Source organism: Camelina sativa, chromosome 6 (assembly GCF_000633955.1).
Source record: "Camelina sativa cultivar DH55 chromosome 6, Cs, whole genome shotgun sequence".
Lineage (NCBI taxonomy): Eukaryota > Viridiplantae > Streptophyta > Magnoliopsida > Brassicales > Brassicaceae > Camelina > Camelina sativa.
In genome coordinates, this window is record NC_025690.1 from 18529329 (window position 1) to 18546943 (window position 17615).

Genomic DNA, 17615 nt, shown 5'->3' on the forward strand with positions numbered 1-17615 from the left:
ATATATATATATATATATATATATATATATATATACAGTATACGTGTGTGTGTGACATGTACGCATTGGATATTAATATGAGAGGAGAAACTCAGAGAAGTGTCGGAAATTAAAAGGGTACTAGCCAATAGGAATCTCTGGCATTCTGTGCTCCATTATTTGTTATTCTAAGCAGAAAAATAAAACAGTTACTGATCTTTAATATATGTACATATTTTAATGACATCGAATCATATAATATGCATGAAACTTCTTCTATATTCCTCATCAAACCCTAATTACCAATTTAAAACCATAGCAAGTAGTAGAATCTATCCTTACTTTCATTAATTTCATTGTTTAGTGATGTAACTTGTACTTAGGAGTCTTGGACTATGTGTATGAATTGAAATTTTCTCCTCGTACTAGTCAGAAACTGGTCCCAACTCCAAAGCCATCACATTCCTTTCTCGTCAATATTAAGGTTTTTGGCCTGGGAAAAAAAATTAATTGTAAGACTATAATCAAGAGTCTCTCCTTCCTACACTAACCAATATGTTAAAAGTATATATTTGAAAATTAAATATATGATTGTTTATGGATCTTTTTAGTGTGAGGGGTACAATTGAAAGGTACAAGAAAGCTTGTTCTGATGCTGTCAATCCTCCTTCCGTAACCGAAGCTAATACTCAGGTATAGTTTTATCCTTTTCTGTTTTCCTTGTTTTCATTAATGATCAAGTAGTGTTGAAAAAAAAAAAATTAACATTACCCACAAAAAGCGAGAGTTCTTGAAGTGCATTGAAGCAGCTTTGACGGTTAATTTGGTATGTTTTGTATGCATGGCATTCTGAAGTATTATCAGCAAGAAGCCTCTAAGCTTCGGAGGCAGATTCGGGACATTCAGAATTCAAACAGGTAACTCATTAACTTTTCATGAGGTTTCCACTTTCTGATTTGGTTAATTTCTTGTTTCTTGAACAGTCTACTGTAATAATATACGTTGAGCGTTTCGATTTGTTCAAGAAGAAATTCTAATTGGAATCAATTTTTATTTTTATTTTAGTTGCGTTTCAGTTCATATAAATTTTGGGCTTGACTTCATAAATAATCAGATTAAGGTACAAAGATAGAAAAAAATGAATATTGTAGTATTAACTAATCATTATTGAAATCTGTTTTCTTTTCAAAATTATATATACACATCTTTTATCTCTTTTTTTTTTTAGTTTGGTTTATTTGAATTGCTTGCATGTTCGACATGGATCTGTTTTACTTTCCGAATTGGTATTAGTTCACTTAATTAATTTGGTCCGTTGCAAAAGTTCGTTTGTAATTTTCTTTAGAGTTTATTTTTCGTTACAAAAGTTCGTTTGTAATTTTCTTTAGAGGTTTTTTTTTCATAATGTTTATGTTTATAAACTGAAGGCATATCGTTGGGGAATCACTTGGTTCCTTGAACTTCAAGGAACTCAAGAATCTCGAAGGACGGCTTGAAAAAGGAATCAGCCGCGTCCGAACTAAAAAGGTGAAACCTACGTAAGGCTCTCTCTCTTATTTTAAACTGTTTTCTCACTCTTTTGTGAAATTTCGCAGAACGAGATGTTAGTGACAGAGATAGAGTATATGCAAAAGAGGGTAAACAACGGTTTCTTCCTTCCCAAGTAATAGATCTTTCGTCTCATGTCTTTCTGACGTGTTTGAGTTTTCCCATAAATCATGTAGGAAATGGAGTTGCAACATGATAACATGTATCTGCGAGCTAAGGTTAGCCACGTTCTGTTCCGAATTTCAGTTTCTATTGTGTAACTAATTAATATCTCGAGCAAACATTTTGAATTTTGGGTTTAACAGATAGCCGAAGGCGCCAGATTGAATCCGGATCAGCAGGAATCGAATGTGATACAAGGGACGACTGTTTACGAATCCGGTGTGTCTTCACATCAGTCGCATCACTATAATCGGAACTATATTCCGGTGAACCTTCTTGAACCGAATCAGCAATTCTCCGCCCAAGACCAACCTCCTCTTCAACTTGTGTAAACCAGAACATGAACACTTGTTTCTTCCCCATCAAAACGAGAGAGAGACTAGAGAGTTTATTATATATATCCTATAATGCAACTTCTTATTCATAAGTTTAGGTTCTAATAATAAATGGGAATACCAAAACTCTTGTTTCTATTGCCTAATTACAACAGTATATCAATCCAAAAGTTATAAACCCCGTTACGGCATACCGTACCACTAGTTGAGTAGTTGTCAATAATCGAAACACACAACTAAGATTGGCATAAAATATCCAACCAAAATTCATGAATCTGGATGCACCGAACGGTATAGTTTTCGTAAATTTCATGTTTGTTCATAAACGACTAGACGCCTAAGCCTATCAATTAACATTAGTTCAATCACCTTTACATATAGAAACAGCTTTGGATAGAGACTAGTAAAATTATAAATATAGACAAAATGATTATGTCCATAGATAACTTATGGGTTACAAAGAATACAAACTTACAAACATCTATTATGTGATGAATTATTACAATATGTGTAGCTCTAATTAAACAAAAATACATCTTTGCTATACTAGTTGAGAGATAACGAAGAAAAAGCTAGATACGCTTAAAAGTCTAATATAATGTCCTTCCTTCCTCTAAATTACTGTTTAGTATATGGATATGAGAGAAAATATGAGCAGAGGCTGAAGGCTTCGACCTTCTTCCCTCCGTTCTCTCATACGTACAGCCGCAAGTGTTGGCTTTATCACTCAGTTTTTTTCTCTTTTCTTTTATTTGTTTCTAATCTGTTTTTTTTTTCTCTTTCTCAGTTCATGATTTTGCATTTCCTAATGAAGATGTCGGAGGAATTTACGTATCTATACCAAAGAGATCGTACCTCAGGGTTACTGATCTCTAGCCACGGCTTTGCTGGACCGCTAAAATGTAAAACCGCAGCAGATTTCAGAATCTCTTCCGGGGATTTAACAGATCGAGATCCTAGTCCAGCAACATGCCATGATGGGTCAAGAGACTGTGTGAGTCCTTTGAAAGCAAGTAGTGTCGGTGGTAAAGCTCCTGGTTGCCATAACTGTAGCCCGGAGCTAACACTCTGCAGTTAAATTGAATATGATTTGTGTAACTAGTTGCATTGCTGATAATGTAACGAAGAAATGAGATCGGTCTATTAATATACTCACGAGTCTTAACCATGTAGAGTAAGCTTCTGTGATATTGGTTTGTCTCCAGGCTTTTAGATCAAAGACATTCATACCAAAAAGCCAAGCGCAGTCGTCTTCAACAAAGTTTGATGAAATCAGAGGATGTGAGAAGTTGAAGTAGTCTTTGTAAGTTCTTCCCGGACAACAGTTGTCCCCGCACCACGAGTCAACAACCGCACCGACAACTTTACCGTTGAGATCCATTTCCCACAAAGACGAAAGGTCGCGTTGTACTACTACATCATCATCCAACAAAACTATCTTGTTGAGGTCTGGAAAAAGCTGCGCGGTCCAAACAAAAGTGGCTTTCAAAATGATATATAACTCAGAGAAGAGTTGAGTGGGTAAAAACTTTTACCTTGGGAATGTAGATGCGAAGATGATTCAAAAGGGCGAGGCAGCTCGGATTTAGAGCTTGCAAGGACTGCTCATGAGTACCCTCCACGAAACTAAAATCAGAGTCTTTCAAATTTTGATAATGCCGTCTCCAAATCATGCGGTGAATGTCTAGCATCTCTCTAACTTTGAAATTCACTTCTTGAGGCCAATCATACTGATGAAGTCCCTTTACTTCAACAACCGGAGATGAAGCAGAGTTCATAGCAAACCAAGCGTGCATTGGGGTATAGGTTTTCTTGTCGGTAACAATATGGAAGACAAACTTATCAGGATTCACAGCGTTTTCTACTGTAGAAGATATGACGACGGAAGCAGCGAGAACATTGTCAGTCAAGATGACAACATGGTGAAAAGATGGGTCGGTCAGACGAGAAACGGATTCAGGTGGAGGCAAACGCGTTCGAGCCATGGCATTTACAGAGTATTCTTCAGTTAATCTCAGGGAAAGGCAATGGAGGCTTTTGGGAATACCGTGAGAAGCTAAATGCCAGTACACTAACTCATGATGTTTAGCTGATTGGACTTTACGTTCCATCTGCAACAGCTGAAAATTAAAGAGAACAAAATGTCACATGAATAGAAGGACCAGAGCAGAAGGTGCTTGACATAAGTAAGAATAAGCTTTTGTCTTCTCAACACAAGAAGATCTATGTCTTCTTTAACTGCTACTGAACGTTTAGTACCATCAATAGATCTTGAAACTAACATCCTTTTGTGCTTAATCTAAAGACCAATAACCTCAATTCCAATAATGCATCTTAGTTGTTCAGTAAAGGACAAGACAATGGCATGCTCAGAGAGAGAACAGCTCCAACAAAAACCCATTGGATCATATCTTAAGGTAAATTATCTCACCCCTATACCAAACTTGATACTACAGTGATGACCAAAATTGTTTAAAGACATACCATCTTCTTAGTCACGGAAGCAAACGCCTTTATATCACGGCGTTTTAACGTCATCTCCTTGACAAGGTCGTCGAATGAGTCCAACGAGCCCTTCGTAACTCTTCCATTAACGTCCTGTTCTGTCTCTTCCACTAGCGCTCGTGTCAACTCTTCCCCGATTTTCTGAAAAGAAGCAAATACACGCAATTTCTTGCCGTGTGAGTTGTAACTAACTAAAAAAGCTGTCATAGTGTCTTTACATCAACTCATGACACAAAACAACAAAACTGCAATACGAAAGCCTTTTTTAAGTCATCTATTGGAATTATCCGTCTGTCTCGTTTCTCTTTGTTCCTGTTTGTTGCTACGTATATATAAAGGAGAGAATGAAACCAAGTGGCTATGCACTTTCTGGTGGCAGCAAAAAACTGCCACGTGTCCTCTCAGAAAAGAAAACCTCAGTGGGGAAAGTTGAAACTCCTACATTTAACTTAAGTGTACTACATTGGTTCTGGCATCTATAGCAATCAATACGAAGATTTTTTTTTTTATATAACAAACTCGACTAAAAAAACTAAGCTCCCTCAAGGTAGCTCCTAATTACACACTCCCTAGGGCATGCTATGTTCTAGATAAAGTAAAAAAAGGTAAATATTTTGATAAGAACCCACTTTGTGGGCTCGTTTCCGACAAAGCTCACATGTTGACATCAGATCAAACGCGAATAATGACAAATCGATCTATCAAAATCATCCTATATATATATATATATATATATATATACTATTAAAGTAAATTGATACACGAAAAAGTGATTGCATATTTGCATGGATAGAAAACTTTTAACTATAGCAAAATCACAATCCACAAATCAGAAACCAGCAAAATTTTACCCTTAGAGACTACAGTATTGCATCTCTCTCTGTTCCTGATCATAGACAATGACATAGATAATTATGAGGGTTTTACATATTTTACCCTACCCAGGTCCAAGAGGCAAGCTCATCTCATCACTCGCTATACGACACCAGCAACACTAACGTAAAACAGCTGGCAAAGACTTAATTTTTTGGGGGTTCCCATACAACAATGAACAATCATATCTTCTTCCCCTTTAATAACACAGCACTATGACAAATTGGCAATTGTTGAATATTATTCTCCTGTTTCCCATCCATTTTAAAAAGTGAAATGATTATAAGACTAGCTAAACCAAAATCATCACATGAATAAATATCTTAAATATAACGTACCTAGGTAAACAATATTTGCCGACATAAGAATTTTACTACTATGAAGAAAGACGTTTAGTAAACTTGAATAATGTAACAAAACTAGATTTTAACCCACGATGTACTAGATTTTAACCCGGTACCCAACAGGACAATATTTTTACAATATAAAAAAAATTGTATTTGTTTGTTAATTTTGTTTATTTTGTTTAGTGTTTAAGATTGTATAATTGTATTTTAATTATTAATTATAAAATTTGATTAGTTGTATACCGCAAACACCTGACAATTATTTAGTTTTATTTATACTAATGTTACGTTTTTACCGTATCAAATTTCTTATGGTTATAAAAATAGAAATTTTTACTGCTTTTTAGATTTAACCCGTGAAATAATTATTCTTACATTATTATATTTTTAATTTTTTAGTGTTTTTAAATTTAATCCGTAAGTTTAAAGTTATTTAGATTTAACCCGTGAAAAAAATATATCCATAAAAGTTATTTTGCAGTATACAGCATAGTAAATTATATTATAAATACTCCAATTTATTAGATTTAACCCGTGAAATAATTATTTTTGCATTTTTTTATCAGCATATTAATAACCATTAAAGTTTTAATTGTTCATATGAAACAATATAGTTATTATTGAATGTTAGAGTTTTTAAAAGAAGAAAATATTGTATAAATATTTTTGGCATATGTTATTAAGTGTAATAAATTTCTTAATATATGTAAATTTTTTTGGAAATTATAAACCAAATTTATAGAGACATTTTAGGAATCTAATTGATTCTGTTTGTATGTGCAATTTTTTAAAAATTAACTTTGTAAATAAGTATAACTTAAAGAACACCAAATGTACTTCAATTTATAGAAACACCACGGGATAATTATTTAATTTTATTTATTATAATTTGAGAAATCTAAGGAATCAACCCCTAAGTACCTCAAATCAAGTAATGTAGATGACTAAATCTACATTTTACAATAAAAATATGTAAAGCAAAAATTTCTATAGAAAGTCTATACAAACAAAATCTCTAAAGATAGTTTTGGTGATTTTTATGGGATTAAAACTTTAATGGATAGAGCTATTTTTGGAAAAATCGGAATGTATAGATATTGTTAAGATTTTATGGCAATAAATGTACAAATGTTGTTCGATTTAAGAAAGTTTAGTATTTGAGTTTCTTATTTATGGAATTTTTTTAAAGGTTAATGTTATAAATAAAAATTTAAATAAACAAAATTTAAAGAACATAATACTTCAAAAATCTTAATATAAATTATTAGAGTAAAAGGCACTAACTAGTATAGTATATTAAAAAAAGAAAAGGTTACCAGAGATGTGTCGTCGCCCCCACGGAGAAGTCTCAGTCCCATGCAATCTGTGAATACAAAAAGTCAAACGAAAAAGTAATAAAGTATTATTAAATTACCATACCATACATAGCATTCAATACGAAGAAAGAAGATTAATCCAAATCGAATTACCAATCAATCTGAATTCACACATTTGCAAACCCTAATTACCAAAGTTTAGCAGATGATATGAGAAATCTAATTACTACTCTTTAAAAAAAATTAAAAGAATGAGAAAAAGAAAGAAAAAAAAAAAAAAAAAGAGGAAAGAAAAGAAAAAAAAAGGGTACCGAGAGGAGAATCGCAAACGGAGGCGGATTCGAGGACGAGAAACGCGAACCTGACGAAGATAAAAGGGAGGACGAGGGCGAGCAGAAGGAGCAACAGTAAAAAGGTCCGACCAGAGAATCTCCTCGACGCCGAGCATCCTCCTCCTCCTCCGCTTCCTTTTCCGAATCCGACGCCTGGATTCGATATCGTAACCTTCTTAATCCCCGTCGCCGATATGTAAAACTTCATTCCCCTCACTTGCTTTCTCACACTTTCTCTCCACACACTTCCATCAATCCCAAAAACAGTACTAATTAAGACTGTCACACAACTCTGTTCTTCCAGATCTCCACTCTCTCACTTAAATCAAAACACACAACATGGATCGAGAAGAAGATGCGATCAAAAAAAGCAAACGTGAGTCCCAGAATTTGGATAAACAATCAGTGGAGAAACGAAGCTCGACGACGACGAGGAGCGAGCGAGAGAGAGAGGGACTCAGACTGGTGTCTTTGGGTTTTTGTGATCTGTACGATGTGAATAATAAAAAAACAACAACAACATTCAATTCATTCAAAGAAGCCAAAGGGAGACACAATAATAATAAGTTTTTTATGTTAACCAAATAAATCCATCAAAGAATTTTATTTTCGTTAAAAAAAAAAGTGGAATATTATTCTATCTCTCAAGTCACGAGTTTGTCAATATGAATTAAATTAATATTCTTTGTAATAAATGATATATTTTTTTAAAAAAAATATGTAAAAAGCCAAAACCAATGCCGCGTTCAACTCCGCGGGTATTTAGCACACATACATAAATAAACAATAAAAAGTAAATTACTAGTATAACGTAATAATTAATAAAGGTGAGATGATTAAGTAAAACGAATTATGGAAACTGTTATATTTATTATATACCGATAAATTGGAAAATTTGTAGTAATAGCTACAGAAAATTACAGAAATGTCCATCTCTAAGTGTACAGTTTGTATTTTGTGGAGTTACACACACACCGACACATAGCAGAGAGAGAGAGAGAGAGAAGGGTTCCAGTGTGGGAGCCCACATGGAATTTAATGGTGCGCTATTCCTGGAGATCACACCGTCCATTAAGTTGTTCTCATTTCTCCATTATGACAATGGGAGAGAGCTGGCTAGTTAACGGATTTTTTTGGGGTTTTACTTTAGCCAGCCATACTGTTAAGTGTTAACTAAAATTAAGGGATATGATCTTTAGTATATCAATGGACCACTTCGACAAACTTATAGTATTGGTCGTCATTATATTAGTTTGTACTCTACCTTTTGTTTTAGAAGATATACTAGTATTATTCTTCACCTACTGATGAAATAAGAAGTTTGCCGACAAACGAAAAAAAACTATTAATTTATTTACCCCTAGTTACATAGAAAAAAAAAAAAAACTACTCTAGTCTAAACGACCCCTAAACTATTTATTAACAAAAAAAAAAAAAAAAAAAAAAAAANGCGCTCATAGAATTTGAGTGTTATCGTGCTTTTGTTGTTGTGCCTATAGGTGTGTGAATTGTATCATGATGACTTTAATATTAACTCGTTTTGTGTTTTTGTTCATGATTGTGAATGGTTGGGAGATGAATACCACTTATATAAGTCATATCGTAATTATGGGAAGTGTAGATGGAAGGCAACTGATGAATATGTATTTTTAACATTCAACTAAGGTAAAGATTATTGGATCATATAACTCTTTGAGGTGATTTAATAATATATATAGTCCTGATTCAAAAAAATTGATTGAACATGTGTTGAGTAGGACAGTTTTTTGACGTCAAACATATATGATTGCTGCATGTTTGTATTTATCGATATGAGAAAAATCTTCATGCTTCGGATGAAATATATATGTGTTCAGAAAACTATAGTGTGGCCAGAATTAGATCGAAGTCTAAAATATAATTAAAAATTGTGTCAGCTTGTTAATTTGTATAACATAAATCATATGATTTCAATGTAGAAAGTTGTACAATTTAATTATTTTAAATACAACATGCTTTTTTTGTCATTTCTGCATGTATCGATAGTGCGATTGGCAATGTTCGTCACGCAAGTTGATAAATTAGGAAATTACATCAATTTTTGGCATGCATATATAGTTCAAAAAATCGGTTTCAAAACCTTACCTTATCTAGTTATCTTTACAGCTTCACAACCTTTTCCCCCATACGTTTTATGTTTACGTATATTATAAGAAAGTCGTTTAAAGTGAAATATTTTCGCCGTACTTTGGTCTTAGCAGTACTGATCTAGTACACTCACAAGGATTTCGTTCTATATTCTCAAACTTGTTGTACAAAGTCGAGGATCAAGAATCAAGATGTTCATTTTTTTACTAGTCTTCTTAATGGTTACCAACATGGCCGCTTCGCTTCGTAGACTCGTAGTATTTTTACGGATCTACAAAAACATTCAACACGTTAACAAAAAAAAAATTGTAAATCAACTCCACAATTATCGTAAAGCTAAATTAGCTAGGATGCAAACTCTTCATTATTAACTTTACTCAACTACTACACAGTGTACAACACACTTAAGGCCAATACCGACCGGCCTTGGTCATTTACCAACAACCGAATATGTATAGATTATCCTCACTATTTTTGTTCAGACTTCTAAAATTTTTAAATCGGATTATGAATATAGTATAGGGGAACTAATATTTGTAACCTACCAAAACTTAATTTTATATAGTTCTAGCATCGCTACAGTGTCATTATTATATATAGATGTAATTGACGATTCATGTGTGTGTGTGTCATTTATTTTAAAAATTCTTCCTTAGTTAAAACGGCAGGAACTGTGAGAGAAAAATTGCAAAACGGAGCGCTTTTCATTCAGAGTGTCGTTCACAGAATAACAAACAATCGTAAGAAAACGGAACGGAGTTTAAACTTATTAAAGTCGTCGTCCACCACCGCATCGGGAGTTCTCTCGGAACCTTACCGGTCGTGGTCGGAATAAAGTGGAAATTAGGGTTTAAAAGATTCGTCTCTTCTCATCCGGTTAGTTTTTATATTATTATGCTAGTTTTGATTTCTTCAGTCTTAGCACTTTGATTTGTTGCGGGCAGTGCTTGATCTGTTATAGACTTTATCTTTGTTGGTGGATTACACAAAGAATGTGATTCCTTGACGAGGTGAGAATTACAAATTGTGATTGTTCTCATTGTTCCGATTAGTATTTGCAGTGATGTCGAAGCGTGCTGACAAAGGGAGATCGTGGCATGGATCTCGAATCAATCAATTCGGAGTTGTATTCTTCGTTTTTGGGATCTCACTGGTCGCGGTTCTGTTGTTTTGTTTCAGTGGCAAGAAGAATCAGAGCTCGGAGCTGGAACTGGAACAACCGAGACATATTTCGAACAATTTCAATCCCGATTTGGAATCTCATCCAACCGTAGAGATTCAGAACGGGACTCAACTGATATGGAAGATACCAAATTCGGCAAAGGCAGTTCTGTTTATCGCTCATGGTTGCCATAGGAAAGCTTCTGACTTTTGGGACAAATCTTCAGATTGCCCTGAATGTACTGGTCTACCAGAAGAGAGGTTTCTTGTCCGGTTTGCTTTAGCTAAGAAGTTCGCTGTTTTGACTGTATCTAGTGCTGGGAAATGCTGGACCTTGGGGAAGGAAAAAACCATTGTTGAAAACATCATTAAATCGTGGGTGGATAAGCACAAGCTTCAAAGGCTTCCTCTTGTCGCGTTAGGGGCTTCATCTGGTGGCTACTTTGTCTCTGCTCTTGCTACACATTTGCGGTTTAGTAGCATCGTGCTTATGATTGCGGAAGGAGTCTTTGATCAGATTAGTATAAGTAAACACTATCCGCCGACTCTTTTTGTGCACATGCCTAAAGATGTCTACAGACAACAAAAGATTAGGGAATTTTTAGAAGGTCTCAGAATGGAAGGCGTTGATGCTGCAGAGATTGAATGCTTGGATTTGCCGCTTTCTCCTGATTTCTTGGCAGGTAGGATTCCAGGTCTTGGTTCAGATGTCTCGGCCAAACTGTTTAAGCTATTTCAAGACAAGGGATTTGTTGATGAGAAGGGATACATGAAACGTGATGGACGGAGAACACCGTGGAAACAAGCTCTCAGTGGCTACGGAATATCACTGGAACAAAGTTTGATTACTCCTGTTGAGGAAGAACTGAATCTTGCATATGCATACCATGAGATGACGAGCTCGCAGTCTGACCAAATCTTTAACTGGTTTGAATCGCATATGAGCTGATTGGCTGTCAGATTTTCATATATCAAGTTCATTCTTTGAAAGCTGTAGGCAGCAATAATATATCTGCTTCCAAAGGAAAATGCTTAAAAGGTGGATTATGATTCGATTCTGGTAAGATCATGGTCACTTTAGTGGCTGTGGTTAGGGTTAAGAAGACTGTTTTGGTTAGCGTAACTAAACTAAACTCTCCGCTTAAATTCAGCAGGGTTGCGTAAAGCCAGCTGCTTTTATTGATTCTCGTTTGTAAGTTAACTAAGATCAGTAAGTCTGTTGTGGTTGTTGAATCTGTAAAAACTCCAAATATGAGAATGTTGGATGCTGTTGCTTGTAAGCTGCTGTCCATACTGACTTATAAAGTGCCTACTCATATCTCATATATCTAAAAACTCACTTTCAGGCCTTTCCAAGTTTGATCACCGACTTTACAAAAGACTCGTGGACCTCAGGAGTCCATTTCATTCTCAGCTTGTGATTGGCTGCTGATCCCGGAGAAGGGTGAGATGAAACAACGTCAATATGCACTGCTCCAGCAACACAGCTTTGGCTTGGACTCAACCTGGTGACTGGATTTGACGAAGCCAATAGCATTTCACATATCTTTTGTATCAACCAGAAACCAAGTGTTAAAAGGAGCAATAGACTTTTCACACTCTATATCAACACTTCAACAGAATGTAGAAGCCAGTATTTATCAACACTTAACACTAGTTTTACGAGTCTGCTGCTTTCAATTTCACTCTGTCCGATGCCTTTGTCGAGTCTGCTGCTACTTGTAAACTGATAATGTCCATAATTAAAATCACAACTGTTTTCCATTGTTTTTTTTTTTTCTTTTTGTCTGTCTGTATTCCATTGTAGTTGTGTCCATAATGCAAAATCATCCCTAATATCTCCCATCTGAACAACAAAACCAAAAAAAAAAAACAGAATCTAAGAAACAAAACCCAGTAATTAGAAAGCACAAGCAGCAACAACAAGAACCAAAAAGTCACAGTCTCACTTATTGGAACGATGAGTGCTTCAAATGATAAAACAGATTCATTAAGTTATTATAAGTCCGATCTTAAAATGGTACATAACCTGTGCATAAGAGGGCTGGTTGTTGTAGACCTCTGCATCATTGGAACTTGTTTTTTTTCCTGAGGCTTCTCTGTGAATAAGTCATGGTTCTCAAATGTGTCTTTTTGATACTGCAAAACTATATTATAAGAACGATTAAAAGCAGCAGCAGTTGGACCTTTTAAACAAAATAGGGATGGATAAGTTGAAACAAAAACCTTCAAGCCGTATTTGTTCTCCATCGTTGATGTGTCCATAATGCACAATGGGTCTCCTCCTTAATCCTTATATCCTGCAAAATTAAACAATATTATTAAGAATGATTAAAAAAAGCAGCAGTTGAACTAGAATACAATAAGATGACATACTACAGTACAATAATTAACAAAATATGACACAGAACCTGAGCATAAGAGGTATGGTTGTTGTAGACCTTTGCATCATTGACATTTTTTATTTTCCTGGGGCTTGCTCTGTGAAGATGTCATGGTTCTCAAATGATGAAAAGTAGCATCAGTTAGACCTTTTAAACAAAATAGCTAGTGATGGATAAAGAACCTTATATCCATACTTTTTTTCCATTGTAGTTGTGTCCATAATGCAAAATCATCGGAAATATCTCACATCTGAACAACAAAACCAAAAACAAAATAGCTACTGATGGGATAAGTTGAAACGAAAACCTTAAAGCCGTATTAGTTTACAAAATATATACGGTTAGACATAAAAATATACTGTTAGACGTAAAAAGAAATAAAATCGTAACAATGTATCACAATTAATGTGATTTCCGAGATCTTATTGTGCAGTTGAAAATAAAATATTACCTAAGCACGGGTCCTATTGAAAAACTTTCATCAAACATGTTCAAAAACTAAAATAAAACAAACAACAAACAGAATCATTTCTCATACATGAAATTACAAAATTAATAATATAAAACTTACAAAATATGTGTTTTCTCTAGACTATTATATTTAGCATATGATTTTATTGCATAATATTTTATCTAAAAAGAACTTTTAAAAATAATCATATAAATTATATTTTATTCTAAAGTTATAATATAAATAAAATGAATTTCAACCGATGTTCTAGCACAAATCATAATCTAGTTAACTATTAAAATGTCTATTATGGGTGAAATTGTCTTACTGACCCTAGAGCAAAAGAAGGATGCTCAGTTTTGATTCTCAGGTTCTGGGCTTATACGTGGGTCTGACTTGTTCTTGCATTCTTTCGCAGCCCAAATTCAAGCCTGTTTTGTTTTGTGTACCGGATTAAACCGATGATATTTTGAAAACCGGAAAAAAAATAGAACCAACACATTGCACTAGATTCTAGAGTCTCGCTGCTGCTTTCAATTTCACCGTATTCGACTCCGATGCCCTTTGTCGAACCAAAAATTCTTCTGAGACTTTCCTCCCCTCTGCCCCTTTCGCTGGGTATCCTGCGTTTCTTCTTCATTAAGTGCCAATAGAAACCACGTGATTTGCACTCCCAACTCTCTCACTCTCTTCTCACTGGACGCATCTCTTAATTTTGGGTCTTAGGACTAATCGTTTGGAACAAGGTAGGTAGGTGCTCAAGTTTACTCCTTTCTTCTGCTTCTACTAATTATTCTCCTTTGGGTTGGATCCTATATGCGTAGTTAACAATTCACTTGCTCCTTTTTTTTTTTTCTTTTTTAATCATTCCTCTGTTTGTAGATCCTCCTGATGCACAGTTTGGTATTTATGTATCCGTGATGTTCTTATGAAAAAGCTTTGAGATTTGACTACTTAACTCTTCTTTCGTGCAGTGCAGAGAAGATGGATCGCGTTAGCAGTCTACCAAACGAGCTTCTTTGTCATGTACTCTCCTTCCTTACCACAAAGGAGGCTGCTTTGACTTCGATTCTCTCCAAGAGGTGGCGCAACCTCCTTGCATTTGTTCCTTATCTTTACATTGATGACTCTGTCTTTCTTCATCCGGAAGAGGGTAAGCGGCATAGGCCCGAAATCATACAGAGCTTCATGGATTTTGTGGATAGAATATTGGCTTTGCAGGCTAATTCTCCCATTCAGAAATGCTCCCTCAAGTGTTTATCCGCGGTTGATTCTGATCGTGTGGATCGTTGGATACACAATGTGTTGCTGCGTGGTGTTTCGGACCTTGATCTATTAGTCATCTTGGATTCAGATGGAGATGATAACTATCAGCTGTCTCCAAAATCTTTCGAGTGCAGGACACTTGTTAAGCTCAAGATAGACTGTGGAGTTGAAATTGATTGGTTGGCTGGTAGCTTTTTCTTACCTATGCTTAAAACTCTCGTTATTGACTCAGCTTGGGTTAATAACTTTGAGATTCTTCTTCATGATTTGCCTGCACTTGAGGAATTAGTCCTGGTTAATGTGATCTGGAAAGATGATGATGTGAACGTTTCTAGTGCAAGCCTCAAGACCCTAACAATATATGACGGCGAATTCTTTGGCTCTGTATCATTTGATACACCGAGTCTCACTTACTTTAATTACAATGGTTATGTTGCCCCGGACTATCCACTTGTTAAGATGAAAAACTTATGTGGTGCTCGAATTGTCTTTTCATTAACTGAAGAGGAACTACAGCGACTTAGAGAACCAAATGATGATCATCATCATCATCATTGGCACCACGACATTGCTCTCGGATTTAGTAATGTGTGGAAACTCTTTCATGGCATACAACATGTTCAGCATCTGGACTTGTTTCCGGATACTCTCGAGGTCAGTTTCCTATATTTTTCCTCTCTCTCTCTCTTGTAATATTTTTATTCAACTGGTATCGAGGAGATAACAGACAGTAGACAGGACTTTGTCTCAACTCCTGGAGCATAGCTGTCATGTTTGTTCAAATCTCATTAAACAAACAGTGAAGGGCTAGTGTTGAAACATGTAATTGCAAATGATTTAGTTGTGTGTTCTTCTTATTTTCAGGTGCTTTCTCTATGCTGTGAATCGATGCCAGTGTTCAAAAACCTCAAATCGTTAGATATTAAGAGTGACAAGGAACGAAGTTGGCAGGCAATGCCAGTTCTTCTAAGGAACTGTCCACATTTAGAAACCTTAGTCATTGAGGTTTATAAACAACTCATTTGCCAAACATGTAGTACATATATTGAGTTCAAACTTGGAAGCCCTTATTGTTTCCTCCTTTATGCTTTCAGGGTCTGTTGCACCATGCGACAAATAAATGCGGGGATGCTTGTGACTGCATTTCTCGGGAGGACAAAGGTCATTCGCTCACATCTTGCCCAGTCAAGATTTTAGAGATTCAGGGGTTTCTAGGAACAATGAAAGAGATGACAATGATAAAGCATTTCTTGGACTATTTCCCATGTTTGAAGAAGATGGAAATTTATATTGAAGAGAATGATCCTACAGAGCTCAGAATCCCGGAAGTGTCTAAACGTATCCTGCAGATGATAGAAGACTACAACAAGTCATCGAGTTGCAATGTCCAACTCCTTGTGAGTGATTACTTGTACAAGAAGTGGACTGCAAATAGAAGTCTCTGAAGAACAAGACATGCTCATAGTATTCCCAAAGTTCCCATTTAAATTTATTTCGGTTCTGCGTTTAAATGGCTTGTAAACCGTTTCAAATCAAAGCAATTGCAAAATCATTGAACTTTTCTTCTATTTTTTCCGAGTGTTTCTAGTCATTTACTATTGATGGCTTGTCGTCATTTAGTCCTTCGCCACAATTTGCTTTGAGTTGTTCTTCATGTCTTTACTTCTTTACTCGAAATGTCCATGGTTAAATAAGCTACACCATAGCTATTATCTTATGCTCTAGACTTCGCAGTTGTAGTCGCAAAAGAAACAAATATTGTTTAACATTTTTCAGAAACATCAAACATCTTATAATTGTTTAATTCCTTACCTCTATGCGTAAATATGCTTTTATTTTGAAGATCCCTCTCATGTGTTGATCTTGCCGGTACACAAAATAGAATACAAAATTAAATAAGGCATTCTCAACTTCATGCATTTGGCCAAAACCCAAAACGTCAAAATTGTCATTGCGCATAAAAAAAAAGAAACAAACTGAGAATCCTTCTTACAAATCTGATGGAACCTTAATAAACTGTGTTACATCTGATACCAAACTATGATCTACAGGCTTCAAACCTTTTCTCAACCAACGTTTCAACAAGGCCAACTCTAATCTCCTCACCTGCAACAAGTAAGTAAAATAACTCCATTCAGCTATACTATACAAGATTACTGAAAAATCTAAAAGTGAGATGCAGAAACAAAGTTCTGTACTTCCATTCGTGAATCAGAACCACCAAAGTATACCACAAAGGAAGGGAAGACAAAAACCAACCTGTCTAACAATGAAAGGCTCCTCAGCTCGACTCAAAGGTTCGGTTAACACGGTTAGAAACCCGTTTCTGTTTCCGTAAACAATATCTGTGAAAGGTCGATCACCCACCTGCTCATAAACACTCAAACACATAAAACATCTTATCTACCAAAACTCAAATCACCAGTTTCATCCCTAAAACATTCATCATGAAATTACCATGATTAGCTCCGAAGATGTGCAACCAAAGTGTTTCTCGACTTCTTCAGCAGTTCCCGCAGGCTTCTTTACTCCTTAAGTCATGAATCAAATAAAACAGTCCTCATCAACAATCAGTTACAATGATGAAAAAAAAAACCAAGACATTCAGAGAAGATCAAGTCACTTACTATGCCTCAATACTCTAATTCCTATTTCAGCCTCCAATGCTTTAGCTTTCGAATCATCATGATCATATTCTGTAAGCCCTGATTATACACCGAACCAGGAAGTAGAAAAAAATAAAAAAAGTTAGCATCTTTCAATCCACCAGAAACTACAACTATAACCAAACAAACAAACAAACACAAAAAAAAAAAAAAAAAAAAAAAA

At 35.3% G+C, this 17615-nt stretch overlaps 5 protein-coding genes across 11 annotated transcripts in view; 3 read left to right on the plus strand and 2 right to left on the minus strand.

Moving 5' to 3' along the window:
* The window catches only part of LOC104792164 (agamous-like MADS-box protein AGL1), a 4447-nt gene extending 2241 nt beyond the window's left edge, over window positions 1–2206 (plus strand). Inside the window, exons 3-8 of the mRNA XM_010518232.2 lie at window positions 591–672; window positions 835–896; window positions 1407–1506; window positions 1575–1616; window positions 1704–1745; window positions 1833–2206. Coding sequence (XP_010516534.1) covers window positions 591–672; window positions 835–896; window positions 1407–1506; window positions 1575–1616; window positions 1704–1745; window positions 1833–2021 — 517 coding nt within the window. The 3' untranslated portion in view covers window positions 2022–2206. The remainder of the gene's footprint in view (window positions 1–590; window positions 673–834; window positions 897–1406; window positions 1507–1574; window positions 1617–1703; window positions 1746–1832) is intronic.
* LOC104792165 (probable galacturonosyltransferase 15) lies at window positions 2443–8041 on the minus strand. 2 transcript variants are annotated; one of them, XM_010518236.2, is made up of 6 exons: window positions 7377–8041; window positions 7066–7112; window positions 4509–4670; window positions 3560–4144; window positions 3181–3483; window positions 2443–3092 (listed from the first exon to the last, which is right to left on the minus strand). In XM_010518236.2, the coding sequence occupies exons 1-6, from the start codon at window positions 7603–7605 to the stop codon at window positions 2808–2810; spliced, it is 1611 nt and encodes a 536-aa protein (XP_010516538.1). In that variant the 5' UTR covers window positions 7606–8041; the 3' UTR covers window positions 2443–2807. The 2 variants fall into 2 exon arrangements, with proteins under 2 accessions (XP_010516538.1, XP_019102444.1); XM_019246899.1 differs by having other exon boundaries at window positions 7427–7511.
* LOC104792166 lies at window positions 10177–12365 on the plus strand. Of its 4 annotated transcripts, none has more exons than XR_002038648.1 (3): window positions 10177–10400; window positions 10577–11895; window positions 12032–12365. XR_002038648.1 is itself a non-coding variant. In XM_010518237.2 (2 exons), exon 2 carries the CDS (start codon window positions 10588–10590, stop codon window positions 11632–11634), a length of 1047 nt encoding a protein of 348 aa, XP_010516539.1. In that variant the 5' UTR covers window positions 10177–10400; window positions 10577–10587; the 3' UTR covers window positions 11635–12365. The 4 variants fall into 4 exon arrangements, 2 of the variants coding, with proteins under 2 accessions (XP_010516539.1, XP_010516540.1); XR_769024.2 differs by having other exon boundaries at window positions 10577–11877; XM_010518237.2 differs by having other exon boundaries at window positions 10577–12365.
* LOC104792167 (putative F-box protein At3g58820) lies at window positions 14025–16503 on the plus strand. Of its 3 annotated transcripts, none has more exons than XM_019246900.1 (4): window positions 14025–14266; window positions 14500–15440; window positions 15651–15791; window positions 15881–16503. In XM_019246900.1, exons 2-4 carry the CDS (start codon window positions 14505–14507, stop codon window positions 16229–16231), a joined length of 1428 nt encoding a protein of 475 aa, XP_019102445.1. In that variant the 5' UTR covers window positions 14025–14266; window positions 14500–14504; the 3' UTR covers window positions 16232–16503. The 3 variants fall into 3 exon arrangements, with proteins under 3 accessions (XP_019102445.1, XP_010516541.1, XP_010516542.1); XM_010518239.2 differs by having other exon boundaries at window positions 14026–14270; window positions 14495–15440; XM_010518240.2 differs by having other exon boundaries at window positions 14026–14266; window positions 14495–15440.
* Window positions 16669–17615, minus strand: part of LOC104792168 — a 1696-nt gene continuing 749 nt past the window's right edge. Inside the window, exons 2-5 of the mRNA XM_010518241.2 lie at window positions 17414–17491; window positions 17244–17317; window positions 17046–17153; window positions 16669–16892 (exon numbers count right to left, since the gene is read on the minus strand). Coding sequence (XP_010516543.1) covers window positions 16776–16892; window positions 17046–17153; window positions 17244–17317; window positions 17414–17491 — 377 coding nt within the window. The 3' untranslated portion in view covers window positions 16669–16775. The remainder of the gene's footprint in view (window positions 16893–17045; window positions 17154–17243; window positions 17318–17413; window positions 17492–17615) is intronic.